Source organism: Choloepus didactylus, chromosome 3, assembly GCF_015220235.1.
Source record: "Choloepus didactylus isolate mChoDid1 chromosome 3, mChoDid1.pri, whole genome shotgun sequence".
Taxonomy (NCBI): Eukaryota; Metazoa; Chordata; class Mammalia; order Pilosa; family Megalonychidae; genus Choloepus; species Choloepus didactylus.
Window position 1 is genome coordinate 23,035,290 of NC_051309.1, and position 19,943 is coordinate 23,055,232.

The 19,943-nt window shown below is 36.5% G+C and overlaps 1 protein-coding gene across 1 annotated transcript in view; it reads right to left on the reverse strand.

Annotated features, from left to right (window-relative positions):
• The window catches only part of ADGRA3 (adhesion G protein-coupled receptor A3), a 129,353-nt gene that overhangs the window by 35,735 nt on the left and 73,675 nt on the right, over nt 1–19,943 (reverse strand). Inside the window, exons 8-11 of the mRNA XM_037829505.1 lie at nt 19,577–19,741; nt 16,782–16,983; nt 14,957–15,112; nt 221–382 (exon numbers count right to left, since the gene is read on the reverse strand). Of these exons, the coding sequence (XP_037685433.1) occupies nt 221–382; nt 14,957–15,112; nt 16,782–16,983; nt 19,577–19,741 (685 nt within the window). The remainder of the gene's footprint in view (nt 1–220; nt 383–14,956; nt 15,113–16,781; nt 16,984–19,576; nt 19,742–19,943) is intronic.

Sequence of the window (19,943 nt, forward strand, 5' to 3'; positions counted from 1 at the left end):
ATTAGATGGTAATAACTATTCAAATTACAGATTAAGAGAGAATTTTCTAGTCAAATGAAAACAGATTACGCAAAACCAAAATTAACTTTTAAAGTGTTTTAGAAAAGGAAAACCTATACTAATCAGCAGTAACAGAAAATATCCAACCTGCAGTGGGAAGAGATAGAGTAGCTTTAAATGACTTTTTTTCCTTAGAATTCCATGACAATGTTACACTTACCGTTGAATAAACATGAGCTCCATTCGCTAGGCGGTATGTAGCAATTCCCTGTAGACACTGAACCATCCTACTGCAGGCTTTAGCCTCCCTCTGTGCCAGCCACAGGACACGCTCGTCAGCCAACATGATGTTACTTGCAATGTCAACCATCACATCACCTAGCTAGCAGGCATGCGGGAGGAAAAAGAAAGTTCTTTAAAACCAACACAGGTTGTTTTGTATAATCAAAATCTTGATGAGACAATGAGATTGGCCTTTGGACTAAATTTTCATGTGGAAACCCAACAGGCACTTACTTGTTTCTTATTAAAATATTTTCAGATCTGAATATCATATTCAATTATGATCATCTGGCAATATTTAGCTCAAAACTGTATTTAAATAACCACTAAATCACTGGAGAAGAGATGGATGTGTGCCATCGCAAATTTAGAAAAAGAGAAGCAAATTAAAGGAGAGGTTACACGATACCAGAAAAAAAAATGATCTCATCACAGCCTGGAAAAGCATTTTCCTTACAACAGATAAAGTATTTTTAACTGTAGACATAAATATTATAAATATTTACCTTTTTTTTGTATAAGCATTATCTTAAATCAAAATTAAGTTTGATTATAACTAAGAAATAATATATACTGCCTACCTATTTAGTTTCCTGTCTAAATGCCTTCTCTAACATGTTCAAAATTCTGGACAGGTTCAACTCCTGTGAGTTCACTGTATGTACTGTGTTAATCACACCTCTGTGCATTTGCACACGCGTTTTCCTCTACCTCGAAATGACTCCTGCTTCCCTTTCCCCCAACTCAATGAATTCTTTAAGACCTAAGGCCACAAAATAAATGGATCCTAAGAGGTGCTCACTTTTCCACTGCTTCTATTATTTGTTTCATATATTATGTTTTTTTATTAGTTCAATTTATAACCCACAGGTGTAAACATAAATCAGGCAGTGCCAGGGAAATGTTAACTGACTATTATTTACTCTGACTTGTATGTCCCACATCACAGAAAGGCAGTCAATGTTCCAGGGGTAATAAGACATACTGGTGTCGGGGGTGGTTGGGTTGTGCAAAATGTCTATGAGAGAGAGATCTATGGTAGAAGAATAAACAAAGCCTGCAGAAGTAGGATCACAGAATTTATAAGCTGACAGACCTAATCGATAAATAAGCATCAAGGGCATTAAGTCCCCAAGCCAGAAAGCCAAGTCTGTTTTAGTAGATGTCTTTTGGTCACCCCAAAGGTTCCAAGCTGAGATTTCCAACCCTGTTCCTCATCCAATACTCTTCTCAGGATGAATAATCATTAAGGCTTGATGAGTTTCGGAAAAGTTTAGTTCATCATACCCACAGTTTTCTTCACAAAGAAGACGTTCCTGTGGAAATCCACTGGATCCCAACCCTAGAACCACAGAGTGAAGCAACTGAAGCAAGTTAAGAATAGGATTTCAACTCCTACCTAACCACTAGCTGGGCTCAATACTTAACTGCTTAGTACCTCAGTTTCCTGAGGATGGGGACAATCATTCTGTCTTTTCTGAATGTTGTGAGGATTAAGTTCCCATGATAAATATAAAGCTTCTGAAACCTTTCCTGGCAAATGGTAAGCAGTAAAAAAACATTAGTTCTTCTATTTCATTGTTCACTTTTTGATCATTTCAAACTCAAGAAATAGGCCTTTCTTTAAGACAACAGGGAATAGACTCCACTAGAAATGGTGAGGTGCATTTTTAAACTTTGTGTTCATTTATAATTAGGACAGATGTATCTGGCATACTTCTTCCTCTTCTGTAAATTACCATCCCCTATCAAAAAAATAGTTAACCGCCTTTATACTGCATTTGTCACAGTGTATTGCAATTACTTCCTCATTTATCTCTAACTGCAAACATCTTAAGGGCAGGAACAACACAACTTACTTACATTATATCCTTATTGACTTGTATAATTCCTGGTATAAAACCCAATAACTATACAATACTTACATACTCATTGACTAATGAGCCACACTAACATGCAGTGAAAGAAACAGACAAGCTCTATTTTGGAGTTCATAATCCAGTGAAGAAAACAAAAAACATGCAAGTAAATACATTTTTAAAATGGTATTAGTTTGTGATAACTGCTAGGAAGGAAGGAAGAGTAACCTATGATGGAGAGTGCTGAAATTCAACACAAACACCCTATTTTAGTGGACTCACATTCTCAAGGGGCATTTTCCCCAAACTCAAGAAATTAACACAATCAACTGACAGATACTAAGAAGAGCCTAAAACCAAGCTTTGCACAATCCTTAGTCTGTTCATGTCATACAATTCACGGAATATTACTATTCTACTGTTCTAGTAACCAAGAAGTACGGGCGAGAGGGGGTGGGGGGGGTGGGGGGTGGAGTTCATTCTACAAGACTGATAAAGAGGGTAGTGACTCTCTGGTATGTCGATTACTGACCACACGGATCAGCAGTTTATACAGCAGCTGGAATGATAAGCCTACCTCTCATGGGGAATTCAGAGTGGCAAGAACAATTTGGTTAAGTGTTTGTCTATTATGCTTACTTATTGCTATTTCAATTTTTTTACACAAAAACGAAACAGGTAAAAGAGATGATGTGATAAAATATGCTCTATGACCATGAGAAAAAAAACTCATACTAGCTAAAATATAAACAAGTGACAAAATATACAAAAATACATATTCTATGCTACAGCAGCTCTGAAATATATAAGGTATTTAAGGATTATCACAATTGCAACAAAATTTAAGTGATTTAATATTTCTTAAAGTTCTAAACATGTGGACTTTATGAGACTCTGACATGAGACCTGATAGATGCATCACTTCTTTGTACTATCCCTGATAAAAAATTATGATTATTACATGATCAAGGAACTATTGCTATGGCCTACAAGATAATGCCAGAAATGGAATTTAATTTGTAATAATAATTGTACAGAAAGGAAAAACCTCTAAGAAGGTACACAGCTAACAAGAGTGATACCCTTGGTGAGAACAAGATATTTTTCCATTATTTCCTTCCAAATGGCTAAGAACTGAGAAGAGGGATTTGTTGCTCAAATACTCCTTGGCACAGGTAATCATAAAATGTTCTATTTTATATAATATTTTGTAGCTTAGTTATGGAAGTAGTTCTGAACCCATCACAGAGGCAAAAAGAACACAAAAGAGATAACAGTGCATGAAAAATTACATTGAATTAAAAAAGCATTCCTGAACTCTGACATCATCTAAAATTTGCAGCCAACATTAGACATTTCATTCCTTGCCCACATTCCCTGAAGGTCACTCAGCCCTAAAAAGGGTATGCACCTGCTCTTCCACCTGTCATCACTGAACTGTGAAGATCAAATGAAAATGTGTATTAATGCACATCAAAAAGGAAAATGTCACATTAATAGCAATGATAATGTTAAAGGTCATATGTTATAAGAGAATATTTCATGATCTTAAAATGCTTAATAGATACTTTCAGAATTTTGATCAAAATCAGCTGTAAATTTAATGACTTTCCAATATACAGGAAATTGATGATACTCAATTTGAATGCAGTAGGCGTACAACATTAACCCTGAAGACAGAATATTTATGTGCCTACTCCTGGGTTAAGATTTCAGCTTTGCCACTTCTAAGTTAGATGTCCGTGTGCGAATTACTTAGCCTCTCTGAGGCTCAGTTTCTCACCTGGAGATTTAGATCAAAAACCCTATGAGAACTGCTCAGCAAACAACAGCTACCTTCTCATTCCATAGTGAATTAAAAAAAAAAAAAAAAAAAAAAAAAAAAAAAAAAAAACGACAAACATTTTCACACCCCTTAAAACAATTTATGCAGTTTTTGAGAAAAGCCAAGGGATCCAGGCCCTTCCCCATATGTACGTTTTTAAGCATAGAGCCACATGGGAAACTCTTGGCAATCCTAAGTACCAGAGAAGCAAGAGCTACAGACTCCTGTGGGAGCAGGGCAGCAAGCTGGGCAACTATTCTGGGATAACTAAGATGGATATGGGAAGTACTGGCATTGACATTTAGTCCAAACTTGACTGAGTTATTATTTATTTAGATTCAAGTAGTCTTCACGATTTTTTCCTATTAAAAATTAAGAATCATACTGAGCTCATACCTATCTCAAAATTTATGTTATGGCCCTGCTTACTTTAAATGAAGGAATTCCTCCATTGTGAAAGTCATGCTTAAAAGTTTATTTTACCACTCTTAACTAGCCCCAGTGTCCTGAGTGCTCTTAGAGGTCACTGCAGGCTCTCCAGCAGCTTGCTGCATTAAGCATCCAATAATTGTGATCATCATCAGAGTCTACAGCAAAGAATAAAGTTCTGATTTTATTGTGATATAGGAGGAGAAAGGATGATGATGATGATGATGATGATGATGAAAGAGGAGGGGGAGAGAGGGAGGGGAGGGGAGAAACAGGCAGAAGGAAGAGAGGAAAGAGGCTAAGAAGATGATGGAAGTTTTTACTAAATGCTGCATTTATACTCCATTTCCTTAAAAAGAGGATGGGGGGTAGTTTTAATTAAGAAGAAATAAAGAGGGGAATAAAGAATTAAGAGAAGAAGAGACAGACATGTTGAAAATACGTGTCAGGAGAGAGATGCTGTGAACTAGAAAAAATTGCTTCTTAATTGTTTCTGTCCAAGGCAAAGAAGAAAGTTTTGCTTTACACAATTATTAATAGAAAGGAGACAAAATGCTTTTATAACAAATTCTGAGAACATGTGAGGAAAACTATATTTAAGAGATGCAGAACAATTTAATGGGTAACCTTCTCAGCCACAGCTTCACAACAAATAGCAAAGCTTAATTCTTAAGACTACTCCAATCCCCCAAATAAAAGCAGAATTTTTTTTTCTAATTACAAAAATGCCTTTATAATTCCCTTTCCAGAAGTAGGGTGGATTAAGTACTCTAGACAACACTCCCATTAAAAATTAAAAATGTTAAAGGGAAAAAAAAAGGTATCTTTTTAAATGTGCTTCTGACTAATAAGAAAGTAAAGGCTCCTCCAGAGACCAAGAGCAAAATAACAGCAGGAATCCAAAAACCTCTGAAGTTGAACTCTGATGACTATGAACTAGGTTTTGACTTCCACACAAGGCCTATTAGGAAATCACCGCATGAAGCTGACAACCCAAAGGGGAATACCTCCAATGTCAGAGTAAACCAGCAATAATTCAGGCCCCCAGAAGGAAACAGATAGCAAGGAAACTTGTCTGGCTTGACCCTGGGAATGTGTAAACACAAGCTGGCCTTCAAACAGGACTGAGGTCAGATTTCATACTACTTTTGTGATCTGAAACAAATGTAAGCTGAGAATTAACTTCAAAATAATCCCTAAGCAAACGAAATTCCTCTTATTAATTTACTTTCAACTCATGTCTGACAGGTTTGCATAAGGATAAGTTCTAAACAACGGGCACAACGAATCAATAATTATGCAGCACACGAGGAAACAAAGAACTATGAGTGAGAGCCAGCAAAAATAACAGAAAGAAATAAACCCACAAAGGTTTTAGATATTCAAGTTACCATATACAACATATAAAATTGGGACCAGGGAGAAGAAGCAGGTGGTCAACAGAACCCAGAGAAGAAGAGGAGGACATTGCCATGTGCACTACCATGTGACAGAAACACCAAGGACCCAAGGATCGCAGGTAGCCAGTGCCAAAACACCACAGTCTTCAGAGAAAGTGTCACCTTGCTGATGCCTCAACTTTACACTTCTCCTAGCCTCAAAACCACATTAATGTTTTCTTTCTGGGGCACCCAGATTTTTCCCGGCATCTCTAAAACAAAAACAGGTTCCAGAAATGAAGGAAACCTCCTCAAAGAAGAGCAGCCAACCAAGATGGCAGAGTAAGACACTCCAGGGTGCCATTCCCCCCTAGAATCTTTGAACAACTAGTAAAAACTGGCAGACCCATCTTCTTCAAAACTCCAGAAAACAGTTAAAGGATTATAATAATTGGGCAAATGCCAAGTTAAGAAAATGCAGCTTTAAAGACAATGGAGAAGCTCATGGCACGCTTACTGGTTCCTCTCCCACTATATGGGCTTGGTGTGGAGCCAGCCCGTGTTCCTTGCGGGTCTGTGCTCCTTGTGGGTCTCTACTCCTGTTCTGGAGGGAGCTGAGTAACCCCTATGCACATACCAGGGAGCCTGAGAGTCAATACCAAGCTGTACAGTGGCGGCCTGAAAGCATAAACCAGAAACTTACTGCCAGCACACCCTCCCAAAACTTGCCTGCAGGCAGAAGCAGCTAGCAGATGGCAGAAACAGTGCAAGAAACAATAAACTAGAAGCAGCCTGGGGCAAAACATTACCAGTTTGAAGAAATGCAACAGAGCAAACAGAATTGGAGTAAGGGGAGCCCATTTCCTAGGGAAAAGAAAAGGAAACGTGATTCCTGTCAAAAGGGGAATTCCTAAGGCCACCAGCCAACACAAGCCCAAGACCTGATACTGGCTCCAGGAAAGACAAGGAGGACCCTGCAGTTTGTATTCCTCCTGGGTTGACCTTCTGGATAGGAGGGCTAAACTCTGAATGAGAGCACCAGCCAACACAAAGCCAATTTGCAAAGACTTGAAAGGTATTTTTGTGAATTGCTTTGAATGATTTTGTTAGTTCCTGGCACTTAAGAAACATCTTTGTCATTTCACTAGCTGAACACAAACTCAAGAAACTGACAGCTCAGGGACGAAACCCCATTGTCAACATTTTACAATATTAAAATATACACTGCAAAACAAAAGATTACAAGACAAATGAAGAAACAGGAAATGATGACCCATCAAAGGAAGAGGATAAAAATCCAGAAAACATCAACAAACAAGATGAGAATGTGGAAATACTGGACAAAGACTTTTTAAAAATGATCTTCAATATGTTCAAGGAGATGAAGGAAAATATAAAGAACTAAAAGATAACAGAACAAAAAGTGAACAATATGAAAATCTCAATAAAGAGACAGAAATTTTAAAAAAGAACCAAACAGCACAATTACTGAAATGAAAAATTCCCAGGAGGGTTGCAACAGCAGATTGGACTTGGTGGAAGAAACAATCAGTTAGCTTGAAGACAAAACTTGAAGTAAGTCAGGCTGAGGACCAGCAAGAAAAAATTAGAAAAAAAGTGAAAATACCCTAAGGTACCTGTGGGACACCATCAAGCATAGCAATATACACATTACGGGAGCCCCAGAGGGAGAAAAAGAGAAAGACGCAGAAGGAATATTCAACGCAATAAGGAAAGACAATTTCCCTAACTTGGCAAAACATGTGAATATACACATCCAAGAGCCCCTTGAACACCCAATGGGATATACTGTAGAGATAAACACTCAAACACATGGTAGTCAACTGCCTAATAGAGAGTACAAGGAAAGAGTTCGGAAAGATTACATTACATCCAAGGGAGCCCCAATTAGATTTTATGTCAGTTGGGACTCCCTTGGATTTTACATCAGACCTGCAGGACACAAAAAAGGGAGTGGCTTGAAATACTCAAAATGCTGAGAGAAAACAATTGCCAACCAAGAATTTTAAATCCAGTGAGCCTTTCTTTCAAATATGAGGGAGAGAGTAAGACATTTCCAGACACAAAAGCTGAGGGATTTCATCACCACTAGACCTACCCTTCAGTGCTAAAGGGAGTTCTTCAGATTGGAAGGGAAGGACTCCAGACAGTAGATCAAAGTGGGCTAAAGAAAGACAGACCTCTGGAAAAGGTAACCATTTGGGTAATTATAAATGCCAATGATACTGTGTTGCATTTTTGGTATGTAACTCCACTTCTTACTTCATACTGGTACTAAAATGCAAATACATATGAAGTATAAGTACAAGGTTTTAGACATAAAACAAAAAAAGATTTAAAAAAAATGTGGGGGTAGGGAGTGGTATGAGAATGGCGTACCTGTATGCTATTCAAATTAAGCTGATATTCTAGTTTCCTAGCTTGCTCAAGCAAATACCATGACATGGGTCAGGTTAAACAATGGGAATTTATTTGCTCACAGTTTAAGGCTGGGAAAAAGTCTAAATCAAGGGGTCATCAGGGCTGTGCTTTCTTCCCAAAGATGTGGGGGTTCTGAGGCTGGTTGCTGGCAATCTTTGGTCCTTAGCATTTGCCAAAGCACATGGTGGCCTCTCCCAGTCTCTCCCTTCTGTTCTGGGTTCCACTGATGTTCAGCTTCTTGCTTCCTGTGGCTTTCTCTCACTCTATCTAAATTTCATTCCACTTTTAATAAAGGACTCCAGTAATAGGACTAAGACCCATCCTGACTGAAGTGGACCACAACTTAACCCAAGAAACCTCATCACAAGGTCCTACTTACAATGGGTTCACATCCATAGGAATGGATTACATTTAAGAACATGTTTTACTGGGGAACATACAGCTTCAAACTACCATAGTTGGTATAAAATCAAAAGTTATTGCTATATATTCAGAATGTTAAATTTTAACTCCACAGCAACAAAAAGAAAATATAAGAAAAATATATCCAGAAAGAAATGAGAAGGTACATAATATAGTATAATACAAAAAGTCCAAAAAATATGAAAGGCATTAACTGAATAAGTGACGGTCAAAAAAGGTGTAGTACTTGCAAAGACTGAATACCAAAATGGCAGAAAAAAGTCCTGCATTATCAGTAGTGACTTTAAACATAAACAGATTAAACTCTCCAGTCAAAAGGCAGAGATTGGAAGAATAGATAAAAAAGCATGATCCAATTATAAGCTGTTTACAAGAAACTCAAATTAAATTCAAAAACAAGCAGGCTGAGAGTGAAAAGATGGAAAAACTATACCATGCAAATAGTAACAAAAATAGAGCTGGGATGGCTATACTAATATCAGATAAAACAGACTTTAAATCAAAAACTGTTACAAGGAACAAAGAAGGGCACTAAATACTGATAAAGTGGCCAATTCAAAAAAAGACATAAAAATTATAAATATATATATGCACCTAACAGCAGAGGCCCTAAGTATGTGAATCAAATATTGAAAGATCTGAAGGAGAAACAGATGGTTCTATATTAATAGGAGACTTTAATACATCACTTTCAATAATAGATACAGCATTTAGATAGCAGATCAATAAGGAAATACAAAACTTTAATGATACTCTAAACCAACAAGACCCAACAGACATATATAGACCACTTCACCCAACAGCAGAAGAATAAGTTCTTCTCTAGTGCACATCTTTCTCCAAAATAGTCCATGTTAGGCTAAAAAACAAGTCTTAATAAATTCCAAAATACTGAAATCATATAATGCATCTTCTCCAACCACAATGGAATGAAACTAGAAATCAAACAGAAGAAGAAATAGAAAATTTACAAATATGTGGAAATTGAACACTGTACCCTTAACAACCAATGGGTCAAAGAAGAAGTCACAAGGAAATTAAGAAATTTCTTGAGGCAAATGAAAATGAAAACACAACATATCAAGACGTATGAGACGCAGCAAAGGCAGTGCTAGGAGGGAAATGTATAACACAAACTGTTACATTAAAAAAGAAAAAAAGATCTTTAAAAGAGAACTAACCTCAAAACTGGAGGAGCTAGAAAAAAAGAGCAAAATAAACCCAAAGGGAATAGAAAGAAGAAAATAAAGATAAGAACAGAGATAAATAAAATAAGCAATAAAAAAAAAACAGAATCATCCAAACCAAAAGTTAGTTCTTTGAAATGATCAGTAAAATTAACAAACCTTACTTAGACTGACAAAGAAAAAGAGGACACAAATAATTGAAATCAGAAATGAAAAGGGAAACAATACTACTTATCCCACAAAAATAAAAAGGACTGTATAAGGACACTATGAACAGCTGTACAGCAACAAATCAGATAACCTAATTGAGCTGTTATGAATAATGCCACTATGAACATTAGTGTGCAAATATCTGTTTGAGTCCCTGCTTTCAATTTTTGGCGGTATATACCTAGACATGGGATTGGTGGGTCATGTGGTAATTCTATACTTAACTTTCTGAGGAACTGCCAAACTGTTTTCCACAGCAACTGCACCATTTTACATTTCCAACAAAAATTCCTATTTCTCAGCATCCTTATCAACACTTGATATTTTGTTTCGTTTTTTGTTGTTGTTGTTGTTTTAAGTAGTAGACATTCTAGTGGGTGTGAAATGGTACTTCATTGTGGTTTTGATTTGCATTTCCCTACCGGCTAATGATGTGAAGCATCTTTCCATGTGCTTATTGGCAATGTGTATATCTTCTTTGGAGAAACATCTACTTAAGGCTTCTGCCAGTTTTTTAATTGGGCTGTTTGTCTTTTAGCTCTTGTATGCTTCTCTATTTTTAAAATGTGTTGCAAGTATGGATGTATTCTGTATTTGACAAACCTAGTAAGAATGCTGGAAATATCACACTTAATAAACATACATGAAGTCACTCTCATTACTGCCCCTTATCATCAACATTAACCCATATTGTTCTGGATTACTGACCAATGTATAATCAGATAAAGAAAACAGATGGACATAGGAAAAGATACATTAATCATCATTTGCTGGTTACACAATTGTCTGTCTAGGAAACCCCAGAAAATCAACTAAAAATTATGTGAATGAATTCAGTAAAGTGAAAATATATGAGATTCACATTTTAAGAAGTCAATAATCAAGAAGACTGATCCTGGACTAATTAAATATTTGATGAAACTAAGTACTTACAGATAATTTGGTTATATAATAATGGTATTATAGTTTTATAAGGTTTCTTATAAATTTCTAAGTACCTTATATTAGAAGATTATGACTGAAATAATTGGACAACTAGGATTTGCCTAAGCATTTAAGAAAGAGAAAGAAAGGGAGAATAAAAAGAGAGGGAGGCAGGGGATAGAGGAGGGAAGGAGGAAGAGAGGGAAAACAAAAGAAGTAGATAGAACAGATAAAACAGAACTGGTAATTGCTGAAACTAGGTGATGTTCAAATAGGTGTTAATTATACTTTTCACCTATATTTTTGAAAATTCTAATTAAAAAGTTTTTTTAAAAGTTAGAAAAAGATTAAACCAAAAGAAAATGACAAACAAAAAAGCAGGCAAGATAAAGATAGAAAATGAAGATACTACAGTGATTCTCAAAGCATGACCCAAAGACTGATTGCCTCAGTATCACCAGGGAACTTGTAAAAAATGCAAATTCTACTGAAACTTTGGAGTGGGGACCAGCAATCTGAGTCTAACAAGCTCTCCAAGTGATTCTGATGCATGCTCACGCTTGAAAAACAATACTCTAGAAATAAGCAACAAAGCCAGAAACCGGGTCTTTAAAAAGCTTAACAATACAGAAAAACTGGTATGTTTGATCAAGAAAAAAAATAAAGCATGGCATTAAAAAAGGAACATAATGGTAAATATAGAAATGATTACCTTCAAACTGAATAAATTTGTGTATAAAAATGAGCTAAATGAACTTAGTAGTAAACTAGCTTTAAGGTGCATGTCTCACATATTTAAAACTGGAGCATTATAGGGAGATTATATAGCAAAAACAAACAGAATCTTTATATAATATCTCATTTCTGTAACAGATATGTATTAGTTCTGTAAGAAAAATCACTCTAGTAAATATGGAACAGACACTTATATTGCATGGCATACAACCTGCAGATATTTTTGAAAGACATCAGTCGACACATCACTTTAGATCTGACAGTTTAATTGCTTTTATTACCTACCCTAAGACAACAACACTCCAGCTTGTGTTGGCTAGATTAAATCATAGGGTAAAAAGCAACTACCTCACAATATTTTAGTTATAAAATAATCTATAGCAGAATAACCTTTATACATAATACAGAAATCAACTTCATTAATTATCTTCCCAGCTGAGTTATATGCATATTTAGGATAACTTAATATAATTGTATGCTGTGTTAATTAATTAAAATGAAAACTTTAAGCCTCATGATTTCTTTCTACTATACTAATAAACGGTGAAAGCTATGGCCTGCAGCTCAAGTTTCCAAGGAATTGGATAGGATGCCTGTTATCCCAGCATGGGTTTATACTTCAATTATTCAATCCTGGGTATTTTTCTGTTTCTGCTGTGTATACTTAGTAAGTTATCATCAACTGTTTCCAAAGGTAATTACAACTTTTCCTCTTTAGGAACCAATGCAAAGTGGCAGCAATCTCCTTCAAACTAAACTTTTAATAGATAAGTGAAGCACTCTGTTGAGTTTTTTTAAAGGACTTCCTTTTTAGCTTCTGAGATCACAGTGAAGTACATAACCCTCTCTTTGAAACTATTTTGCAAGATAGTTTCATGAGTATTTTCTCATTTGTGCATATAAACTTTGAAAGTTGAAAGCAGGGTAATTATCATCCCCATTTTATAAATAAAGAAGGGGCCCACGGTTAATTAATAACTCATGAACCCAAGTCTGCTTGTAGTCCTCAACATGAGAACTTAGCAGGAACTTGCCAAAACAAGAGACTATTTACTCCCTACATTGACAAACATAGTTAAATGTACACCTCTGGAACACCTGGCTCTCCAGGTACTAGGAGGTATGTGGAACAAAGTTCCCTCATATCAAAATAGGGCAGCATGGGAATAAGTACGTACTATACTTCGGGCAAAGTCTTTTTGAATGCCCACATTCCAAATGTCATTCCAATCACTTTAGTGACTCAAAACATTCCACTTCCACAAAAGACTATTAATGAATTTTATGCAACAATGAAGAACAATATTACTACAGTGCCAGAATCTAGACAGCCTGCCCCAGGGAAATGGAGACGGGCTGTGACCCAGCAACACCCACACCGTTCATGAGAAAATCCTGGTTTCTGAGGTTCAGATAACAACACTGAAATGTTACCTCATTGTCAGGTGGCCTGTTTACCCGACTCCTATTTATATAAACATATCTGTTTTCTCTCCTTTAATAACTACATAATATGAAGCAAAATGTTTCAAGGTACTAGGGCAGCAGTTCTAAAACTTATCACCAGAATGCAAGCTATTAATAGACAGTCTATTTTTGAAAATTTCCTGGTTAAATGATTTTGGAAACAGGGCATGTTACCTACCTTTTAGTCTATTAATGGATCTGAAGTGCTCCACATAAAGAAATATATTTAGCCTAGTCTTTCTCCCAAAATTGTGTATCAAGCACTTTTGGAATACTAAAACAGAGCAATACTGTTCTGGAAAGTAAATGTAATGCTGTAGAAGAGGCTTCAGGTTAGAGTCAGAGCTCTTAGATTCTGTTTTCAGTCCTGTTCTAATTTAGCTGTACAATCTGGATAAAATCACCATTTTCTTTACGCTTCAGTTTATCACTTGATCCAGGTTCCTTCTACTTCTAAAGTTCATTTCTGTATAAGTGATTTTATCACAAAAGAAATAGTATAGATAAAATCCTTGTGTAAATCTCCCTGGCAACGCAGGATATGACTCCCGGGGATGAATCTGGTCCCGGCACTGGAATTGAGAATATATTCTTGACCAAAAGGGGGATACAAAATGAAACGAAATAAAGTTTCAGTGGCTGAGAGATTCCAAATGGAGTCCAGATGTCACTCTGGTGGACATTCTTATGCACTATATAGATAACACCTTTTAGGTTTTAATGTATTGGAATAGCTAGAAATAAATACCTGAAACTATCAAACTCCAACCCAGTAGTCTGGACTCTTTAAGACAACTGTATAACAATGTAGCTTACAAGGTGTGACAGTGTGATTTTGAAAACCCTGTGGATCGCACTCCCTTTATCCAGTGTATGGATGGATGAGTAGAAAAATGGGGACAAAAACTAAATGAAAAATAGGGTGGGATGGGGGGGATGGTTTCAGTGTTCTCTTTTACTTTTATTTTTTATTTTTATACTGATTCTTTCTGATGTAAGGAAAATGTTCAAAATTAGTTTGGGGTGATGAATGCATAATTATATGATAGTACTGTGAACAGTTGATTGTACACCATGGATGACTGTATGGTATATGAATGTATTTCAATAAAACTGAATTTAATGAAAAAAAATCCTTGTGTAGCTTGAAACTTAAATGCTTAAAAACATATCAATCGGCTTCATAAAACTCATTCAAAACATTGTTTATTTACTGCTCATTCGTTCTGAAAACTGTGGCTGATGTCAACGTCTTCTCCAATAGGATATAATTTTGACAATTGTTTCATAGTTTTAGCACAATTCCATCAAATGCATCCCTTTTCAGAGTCTAAATTTTCATAACTTGCAATATTCCAGTCATTTGGAATTTGAAAAAAGGTCAAAAACAACCTTTCTCCAGAAATTACGAAAGTAGTTAAGCAATTTACCACAAATGTGGGTGACTAAAACTCTCCGAAGAATGAGCACATGGCTGTGTGAAGAAGAGAAATCCCTGATGGCCTAAGATAAGGACCCATGGCTAACCCACAACGCAGATGCAGAACGCCGCTTTCTCAGCAGCTTGCTCACATCCTGGTACCTTCATTTCCGCTCACCCCTCCTCCTCTCAACAACAGGTCACTACAATAGATGAAGCCTATTTTTCTCAAAGACAACTTTGGAAATCAAAAAGTACATTTAGTTCAAATAGAGCAAACGTAAACAAGGCTTTAAAAATAGAGATACAACTTTAACACATATATACCATTTGTTGACATTATATGCTACTAATCTGAACCAGAAAAATGCTACCTCTTTTGATTTTTCCTCTTTGGTGAATCTTCCAAACTTTTCTATCATTTCAGCCACAAATATAACATCCATTTTGTCAGAAAAGTTGGCTGCCTCCACCGTGTAAGCCAATAATTGCCGAGCTGTTGCCACAGCATTTGTAAGATTAAGGGGCATCTACATTAAAAAAGCAAAAAGAAGCCTTTAACAAAATGATCAACACAATTCTGACAACCTAAATTTGCATTTGAAAACATGGCAACAAATTAAAATTCTTTATCATTTATTCACCATGACTTCTTAAAATGCTTTTTTAAACCCAAGAAAACTAGAATTTTAGTGGGAACTAACCTGAAGGAAATGTTTGCTTATCTTGGAATGAAATTTAATAATACGTTAAAGCACATGAAATAAACATGCTGCACCATCTTCCTCCCTGCTTATCCAAATTCTACACATGACTCAATCCCAACTGCTTAGTAAAGCCTTTCCTGAGCATCCCAGCTGGAAGTGATCGATACCTCCCTGAACTCCTACTGCACGAGAGTACGAACCACTGATTTAGCACATATCGTTATCGCCATGCCCTGCCGGTAATGTTTTACATTTATTTATTGATTTAAAAACTGACTGCACCAAACACCGAAAAAAAGGGTATAACAGGTGCTAAGAAGCACAAGAAAATGTGTAACACAGAAATCATCTCACAGCTGCTAATAATCTGTTAAGGTTTAGAAAAGATGCATAGAGGCAAAGATAATAAAAGGCATATGCATATTGCAAATGCTTTAAGGGATCACTTTTGACAAGTGGAATTATACAAGGCACCCAAGAAGTGGCTTTCCAGGTAATTTGAGGGACGACTGGGATTCTGGCCAGCGGAAACAGATCACAAAGGTATTTAAGCCAAGGCAAAAAGTCAGGCAAAATCACTGCCCTCCCCTCTACATGGGATCAGACACCCAGGGGAGTGAATCTCCCTGGCAACATGGAATATGACTCCTGGGGAGGAATGTAGACCCGGCATTGTGGAATGGAGAACATCTTCTTGACCAAAAGGGGGAAAGGAAAGGAAATGAAATAAGCTTCAGTGACAGAGAGATTCCAAAAGGAGCCGAGAGCTCACTCTGGTGGGCACTCTTACACACAATATAGACAACCCTTTTTAGGTTTTAATGAATTGGGGTAGCTGGCGGTAGATACCTGAAACTATCAAACTACAACCCAGAACCCATGAATCTTGAAGATGATTGTAAAAAAATGTAGCTTATGAGGGGTGACAATGGGATTGGGGAAGCCATAAGGACCCCACTCCCCTTTGTCTAGTTTATGGATGGATGAGTAGAAAAACGGGGGAAGGAAAAAAACAAACAAACAAAGGCACCCAGTGTTCTTTTTTACTTTAATTGCTCTTTTTCACTTTAATTATTCTTCTTGTTACTTTTGTGTGTGTGGTAATGAAGATGTCAGGGATTGATTTTGGTGATGAATGAACAACTATGTAATGGTACTGTGAACAATCGAATGTACAATTTGTTTTGTATGACTGCGTGGTATGTGAATATATCTCAATAAAATGAACAACAACAAAAAAAGGTCAGGCAATAACTTGAAAGAAAGAATGAATGTTGCCACAAAGGGCCATGAATACTGGATAAGAAGAGTAGACCTGATCCTGAAGACTGATAATCTCTGGGAAATAGATCTTTAAGAAATTAAAGTACAAACTCCAAATCCTTATAGTTTACCTAGTATTTGGGGAAAACAACAACAAAAAAACATCTTACGTGTTTGGTTTGAACAATTTTATTCACAACTTCAGTAACTTTGAAGACTTTCTAGTTACCTGATTAAACATATAAAGAACTCTAGTGACATCATTTGCATACTGGCAGCGAGAATAATCGTCGTCTGCCCAGAAGCCACCTCTATCACATCTGCGCCAAGCCTTCCTCTCATCCTGCGGGTTTCCGGGATATATCCCACTGCCGTGACTGTTCCGAGCACACTGCAAATACGCGGTAATGCCTGCCAAGGTTCTGGGCCACCTAGAGAAATGAAGACTGATAATCAGAAAAACTACATGACAACACAACAGAGGAAAGACCAAGGACTAAGCCATGTCATATACTAGAGGAAAGTCAAGAAGAAGAAACAAACCAAACTCCTTTTCATAAGAATCAAATTTATTTCAAAAAAAAAAAAAAAAAATTAAAAGTCTAACCTATTTTAAGCTACCAGCCAAGAATATTTTAATATGACAATGGAATAAATTCTAAAATATTCTAAATAATGTTATGAATGGACAGAGAAATTCTATCTTATCCAACAAAAACAGTGCAGCAAAGGGATTTTGCATTTCTTTTTAATTGCTGTTGTTATATTGTTGGCCTATATAACCACCAGGTCAGGCTCCTGTCCAATAAAAGTTGGACTTTTGCAGAAGTAAAGAGTCTGTGTATGTGGTTAACATAGCAGGCCCGAGACTGCTGTCCTTAGAATAAAGAACTGCCTATAAAAATTAGCCTTTTGCTGGCATCTGAAAACGTGGCTCTCAGTCAGTGTTCCCAGTCAACAGTTAACAGATAAGGATGAGTCTCACTGTGCCTATGCAAACAAGATGGCCGTACTATACACTTGCATTACACCTGGCAGTCTGGCATTTTGGTGCATCCTTGGCAAAGGGTACCTACATGACCAGCCCCCAATAAAAACATGGGCTTCCCTAGGTAGATACATCGCACACAGGGTGCTGAATTTTCATCGTTGGGCCCCAGCAATGCAAGAGAGAAGGAGTAAGGCAGCCTGTGCCTGGATCCCTCCAAACCCCACCTGTATCTTTCTTCCTTATGATTTGGCTATGCATCCTTACTATATCAGTGTAATAAATCTTAGCTGTCAGTACAGCTATATGCTGAGCCCCATGAGTGACTGTAGCAAATTTCCAAACGTGGGGGTGATCTTGGGGACCCCTGGGCACAGTATGCAACTGTATTTATTAGGGAGAAGCCACTCACTCTGCAGGTTAAGTACCCAAACCTGTTGGCAGGGATCATCACTAACTGGGTGGGGAGAAATCTTTGTTATTTGGGTTCCATTGTTAAGTTCTACAAAATTGGGAATGAAATTATGCACAATTAATACAAGTTGTTGCAACTAATCCATTATATAGGAGCTGCTAAGTTATATCACACGCCAAAATATAAATCATTACCAAAAGCTGCATAAATAGAACAAGCAACACCAAACTAAATCTTATTAATAATGTGGGATTTTAATTGCATAATACGTGTCAAAGATAAATAATTCATTAATCAGTTAAATATGTAGATATTTGATTCTATTTTTAAAAATGTAAAATTCTCAAAAACTATGAGGAAAAATAGAAAATTCACCATCAACAGAAAACATCATCCTATGATTTGTCTAAATAAAACAAAATTAACAAATGTCATATATTTTACCTTAAAGTGTACAATGTAAATATTATAGATCAATAGTTAATTAGATAAGAAACGTATCCACTGGCAATAATAAATGTTGATTTTCATATACGCATATGAAAAAGCAAATTTTTTTTTAAAGGTCAAAGACAATAAAAAGAACAGAATGAAGAACTGGTTGTGCTACAGATTTTTATCACTTATTCAATTTAGATTTGAAACATTAACACCCAAAAAGGCTTCCTTTATCCTTACAAATATAGGCTTATAGCCAGAAGGTGGCAACTGACCAAACAGAGACAACGCAAACTGGGTATTAAGCAATCTTTATATTGCCCAAAAGAGCAACATAGTTGTTCCCTTCATTTATACCAACCATTAGCTCATTATTAAAATCCCTAAACATGAAGAATATGACATAAATAATTCATTTAAAAATGGTTTAGAGTAACTGTGAAAGTAACAAGAGTCTAATGTGTACTTTGCTACCTCTCAAAAAACCTAAACTTTCTACAAAAAAAAAAAAAAAAACACTTTAATATTTGACTCATCTGGCTTATCTTAACACAGAGTCCAACAAACCCTCCTAGGGCTTTGATGGCTCCTCAAGTTTCAGGCTATCCAACAGCTTTCATTTCCCAAAGTCCTCCTCACTTAATTGCCAAAAGAAATGAATAGGGGAAGAAAATTAAATGTGGGTTTCTCCTACGCAAGTCTACTTAACTGGTATTAAGTTAAAAGTGACTTAGTAATCCACAACGTTTCCAACTCATCCATAAAGAGCCCTTGAAAAAAAGAGAAAATACCTTTAGCCTGTCTGAATTTTGTACACTTTTTGCAGAATATCCATAATACTACCATAAAATAATGGTTCTTCACTTGTACAACAAAGCCACCTATTAAAAATGAACACTTGAGGGTCTATCCTCAGAGGCTCTTAATAGAATAGATTTGGAATAAGGTTCAAGCATGTATTTTTTCTCTTTTAAAATCCATAGATTGTGAAACCATCATTGTTCTAAAGGTATCCTTAGATATATAAGGGTATATCTATAATATCTCTCTCTCCCTCCTTCTATATACACTCACAACACACATACACACTTCTCAAAGTTTGTTCCTGAGGACAGAAGACCAGCCACATGCCTTTGAGAATAAAGGGGCAGTCAGCCTTCTCGGTACTGTCCATGCCACTGACCTGAAGTCCCCTTTGTTGTTGACCACCCTCTCCGGAGGGCAGTACTGTGCGGAACTTTCTAACACCACAATATCGACAGTCCTCGTATTGTTCCCACGTTTGCTCTGGACATGACAGCCCCAATTTCCAGTAGAACCAGCCTGAATATTAGAAATGGTTAGGGCACTGCATGAAGAAAGATTTTAAAAAGAGAGAAAACATGGTTAGGCAAAAACGGAGAACCACATGGGCTTCAATCATTAATTCAGCAAATATGTCTGAACGCATTATGGGCAAGCACTTGCAAGGTAAAAATGAATAAAAATCAATGTCTCCCTTCAGGTACTTCAGCAACAAGTTATGAAGACAAACAGGTAAAGGGAGACTT